General features: G+C 42.7%; 1 protein-coding gene across 1 annotated transcript in view; it reads right to left on the bottom strand.

Annotated features, from left to right (window-relative positions):
• Positions 1–4,605, bottom strand: part of LOC311041363 (receptor-type tyrosine-protein phosphatase T-like) — a gene marked incomplete at both ends in the record, with an annotated part of 11,358 nt that extends 6,753 nt beyond the window's left edge. Inside the window, 6 exon segments of the mRNA XM_084086276.1 lie at positions 1–66; positions 2,335–2,401; positions 2,615–2,721; positions 3,491–3,583; positions 3,585–3,641; positions 4,470–4,605. The exon segment at positions 1–66 is cut by the window's left edge and continues 66 nt beyond it. Coding sequence (XP_083942402.1) covers positions 1–66; positions 2,335–2,401; positions 2,615–2,721; positions 3,491–3,583; positions 3,585–3,641; positions 4,470–4,605 — 526 coding nt within the window.
• Between the last annotated feature and the right edge of the window lie 395 nt (positions 4,606–5,000).

Below are 5,000 nucleotides of genomic sequence, written 5' to 3'. Positions count from 1 at the left end.
GAAATCCGCCATGGTGTTTGGCAAAGGATGCTGGGTAACGATGAACGCTGCAGGCTGCTTGTGACTCTGTGAAAAAACAACGAGTATGTTCAAATTGAGCATGTTGTTTAGATAGACACTAGGTTCATTGATTACCTGGTATCCTATAGTTTAAAACGTACACAATTATTTAGATAGCATGTTGTTTAGACAGGTGTGCGTGCGTGTGCATGTGTATGTGCATGTGTATGTGCGTGCATGCGTGTGTTTGTCTGTGTGTGTGTGTGTGTGTGTGTGTGTGTGTGTGTGTGTGTGTGTGTGTTAGGGTGACCATACGTCCTCTTTTACCCGGACATGTCCTCTTTTGGGGGGCTGTCCGCTCGTCCGGGGGGGTTTTATAAATTCCTTCAAATGTCCGGGGTTTTGCGCATGTATCTGTGTATCACAGTCACAGACCATTAAAGCATTATGTATTTTGCAAGTTCAATGGTTTGTTTGGAAAAACACACTCTGAGAAGCAGACTTCCACCCCGAACCCCGGATCGTGCACTATTCATTATTCAACTCTGCCCTCGCTCAGATCATAGCAAAAGGCTCGCTGCGGCTGCACTTTGAGCCTGTGAGCTCTCTGTGAATGAATGAAAATTCCCAAAACGCAAATGCCATTTCACCGTTAACTCATTCACTGCCAGAGTAAATAAATAAATGAAGCCCAGACTGCCAGCGAATTTTCGTTTTCCTTACCCTTTCAACTAGTCACAACAAAAGTCATTGCGACCCCCCCCGTCCACTTGTTACAGGCTGTTGAATATAGCATGTCTCGTCAAAATTGCAGAGTAAAACCAGGGATGCGAGATACAGGCAATTTTTCCAAATCGATTAACAAGGAAGCGAACGGTGGAGGAAATCTCGTGGATCAACTAAAAAAACACAGCAGCGGTCTGGGCTTATGATTTACAAAGGTCCAAAGACATCTTTGGCAGGGAAGGAGTTAACATGCGGAAAAAAAGTCGTGACCAACAAGAAGCAGATTGTATTGTCTGCAAAGCTGGCACTTATGTGTCTGTCGCAAATAAAGGTGCTTTAGACATGCAAGACCATATCAACACTGCAAAGCACAAGACAACTGTACAAGGCAGTGGTGTAAAGCAGTGGTTCTCAAACTTTTTCATGCCAAGGACCCCCATATAGACACTTTTTAGACCGCGGACCCCCATTTGAAAAGATAAGCCAGGGACCCCCATAAGAGAAGATTTTTACGGCTCTCTAGCAGTGATTTCAACCATTTTAATTTCAAGAACCAATGGTGTAAAGTAACTAATCGGGACGCGTTGTGAGCTTGTAGATCTATGCTGCTATTTTCAAACATTAGTACCTTTACTTTTGGTACTTTAAGTACATTTTGATACCAATACTTTTGTACTTTTACGCAAGTCAATTTTGAATTCCGGACTTTTAGTGGACGTAACTTCTACATTGCAGTATTGATACTTTTACTTAAAGGAGCTAATGGCCTGGTTCTGTGTGGAAAAAGTAAAAAAAAAAAATAAGAAAAAATTAAAAAAAAAATTAAAATTAAAAAAAATATATATTTTTTTTTTTTTGATTTTTTTTTTTTGGTTAGAACTGAAAAACGGGAGGAATTGTTCCCAGACGTGACGTAGGGTGGGGGAACAAATCTGACGGACTGTTTTCAGACCAATTTACATAAAAACCACAGATAGCCTATGAAAGCCTGCATGCTCGAAGTCGGGTATTTGTTGGAACAGAAGAGAGGTGGGGGAGACCAAAAACACACAAAAATGAAGAAAAAGTTAAAATTCATGGTGTAGACCCTTTAAGTAAAACACTTGGTGCGAGGTGATCTCTTTTGCAAATGAAATTGACAGAATATTCTGTACGACCTGGCAAAGCAGAAGATATGGTGGTTTGAAGAACGGGCTATCTGGAACCCCCTCAAGGAACCATAAGGGTACCTGGATCTCACCTGTGAGAACCACTGCTTTAAATTAATACCAAACTAAGAGCATACCGGATTTATAGAGAGATTATTTTTAATTTTTGAATTCAATTCAAACAGTGTATATATATATATATATATATATATATATATATATATATATATATGCCGGGTAGAGTGTCCTCTTTTTGGGTATTCAGAATATGGTCACCCTAGTGTGTGTGTGTGTGTGTGTGTGTGTGTGTGTGTGTGTGTGTGTGTGTGTGTGTGTGTGTGCGTGCGTGCGTGCGTGCGTGCGTGCGTGCGTGCGTGCGTCGTGCGTCGTGCGTGCGTGCGTGTATGTGCGCGTGTGTGCGTACGTGCGTGCGTGTGTGTGTGTGTGTGTGTGTACTTACATCCATCAGAGCAGCATTAATATAATTAGACGTCTCTCCATCCACAGAGATGAGGAACGGTAAACACCTGTCAATCATAATATACAATCATTTTATATGATATAATATAATATAAAATAGTTTCAATACATGTTTTTTATATAATATAATGTAATGTAATGTAATGTAATATGATGATGATGATGATGATGATGATACTAACACTAATAATAATAATAATAATAATAATAATAATAATAATAATAATAATAATAATAATAATAATAATAAAGGTAAACACCTATCAGCTGACAGCACATCCATGCTTCTGTTCTTATCCTGGTTCCGGGGCAGCAGACCCACGCTGCAGTCCTCCGGTCGAACTCTAGGGGTCACTATGTTCAGAGTCTGATGGAAAAGACAGCAGGAATGGACCAATGACGCAGTGCAGGGCGTACAGCAGTGTTTCATGTTAAGGACGCCAAATGAATAGTTATTTATATCAATTGATATATATTTATATAGATTAATATGCATTTATATGAATTTATATATTATTATTCTTTCAATACATGTATATGTATTTGGCCGCAGACCCCCATCTGAAAATAGGCCCAGGGGGCCACATGCGGCCCTCACCTTCACTTAATGCGGCCCACAGCCCCATGGTTGCACGACATGCAAACACGACCCGCTTTAATGACTTCAGCCTATATTGTTAGTTTAATGACTTTTTTATGTCCAATGTATTTTTTTTAAGTTCATAAAGTTAATAAGTTCAGAAGTATAACTAAATGCATTTGAAATTAAATAAACATTTTGCTTTTGAGGATTCCAATTCAAAAATAGCAAAAAATAATTCGGGATTCCAATTCCAAAAGTAGCAAAAATAGCTGATCTACATGCTCAAAACGCGTCGCGATGCGACGCATTTTGAGCATGTAGATCAGCTATTTTTGCTACTTTTGTGTGACATACTAGAATTGACGAAGGACCGAATTAATTTACAAAAAAAGTTAAAATGTGGCCCTCTGGAGTGAGTGTGGAAATATTGTGGCCCTCTCCATCATCAAAGTTGCCCACCCCTGTCTTAATGGGTTAAATCACATATATTTGTGTTCAAAATAGCAAATCTACAAGCCAAACGCCTGCGTTGTAAATAGCAAATTGCACCCACCTGGAACTCGTCTTTGATCTGGGAGGAGTTGGTCTGCGGGTCGATTCTGCTGATGTTGTAATACACAGCCCTGAACTCACACACCGGGATGGCCCGTGTTCCCGCACAGACACGCTTCCAAGATGGCGTCGTGCACGAACACATACTGCTCCTGTGTACCCACCAAAAAATACAATAAAAATATGATAAAAAAGATTGTCCGGCCGCCAGGGGGGCAATTGCCCCCCTTGCCCCCCCTATAGAATCACCTATGGAAGGGACCAGTAGTGTAAAGTGACTAAGTACATGTACTTTTTTGGTTACATTTTTGGGCGGTGTAACCGCCCGTATATGTTAGGTTTGGACATCGACATTCGCTGCACTGTGATTGGCCACCATTGTACCCCCCTAACCCTGCACCGTGATTGGCCACCATTGTACACCCCTAACCCCTACACATTCAATGCAAATCTATACTGTGAGCTTCCATCACTGTGATGGCCACTAGCTGCAATGTGATTGCCTGACTCTATTCAGGACTGTGATTGGCTAGCGAAACACATGACACATGTGCATATTCCTATAAATAGGAGTATGCACTTAAAAAAAACACATTTATGTTTTTTTAAGTGAGTCATGTGATGACCACACACCGCCCACTTCAAACTGGGTGTAATTTTTCCATTATTCTAGTTTTTATTTAGTTCCGTTAAAGAAAATGTTTTTTCAATTTTAGGTTTTCGTTAACTATAATAACCTTGGTTCATAACCTCAGCATCCAATGACTGACAGTCAGTCAGTCAGTCAGTCAGTGAACAATACCAGGTATATGGCTGACCCGTGTGTGTGTGTGTGTGTGTGTGTGTGTGTGTGTGTGTGTGTGTGTGTGTGTGTGTGTGTGTGTGTGTGTGTGTGTGTGTGTGTGTGTGTGTGTGTGTGTGCATGTGCGTGTGTGTGCGTGTGTGCGTGTGTGCGCGTGTGTGTGCGTGTGTGTGTGTACCTCTGTCTGCACCATGTTAACCCTTTGAGAGCGCAGTTCTCGGATGCAGTTGAACACGTCCACCACGCCCTCGTTCTCCGCCATGTCCAGCATGATGTCCACTGCGATGAAGCACCCTGACCTCCCTGACCCCGCACTGACCACACACACACAAACACACATATGGACACACGCACGCACGCACGCAGGCAGGCGCACGCACGCACGCACCCACCCACCCACCCACCCACCCACACCCACGCACGCACGCACGCACGCACGCACGCACGCACGCACGCACGCACGCACGCACGCACGCACGCACGCACGCACGCACGCACGCACGCACGCACACACACACACACACACACACACACACACACACACACACACACACATTTCACGTGAGATGAGAGGAAACAATTGATGGATGAAAAAAGAGAGAGAGAGAGAGAGAGAGAGAGAGAGAGAGAGAGAGAGAGAGAGAGAGAGAGAGAGAGAGAGAGAGAGAGAGAGAGAGAGAGAGAGAGAGAGAGGAGAGGGGAGGGAGAG

Source organism: Gymnoscopelus microlampas (genome assembly GCF_963454915.1).
Source record: "Gymnoscopelus microlampas genome assembly, contig: SCAFFOLD_186, whole genome shotgun sequence".
NCBI classification, from domain to species: Eukaryota; Metazoa; Chordata; class Actinopteri; order Myctophiformes; family Myctophidae; genus Gymnoscopelus; species Gymnoscopelus microlampas.
The sequence above is the reverse complement of the archived record's forward strand: the minus strand, read 5'-3'. Positions and strand labels throughout refer to the sequence as shown.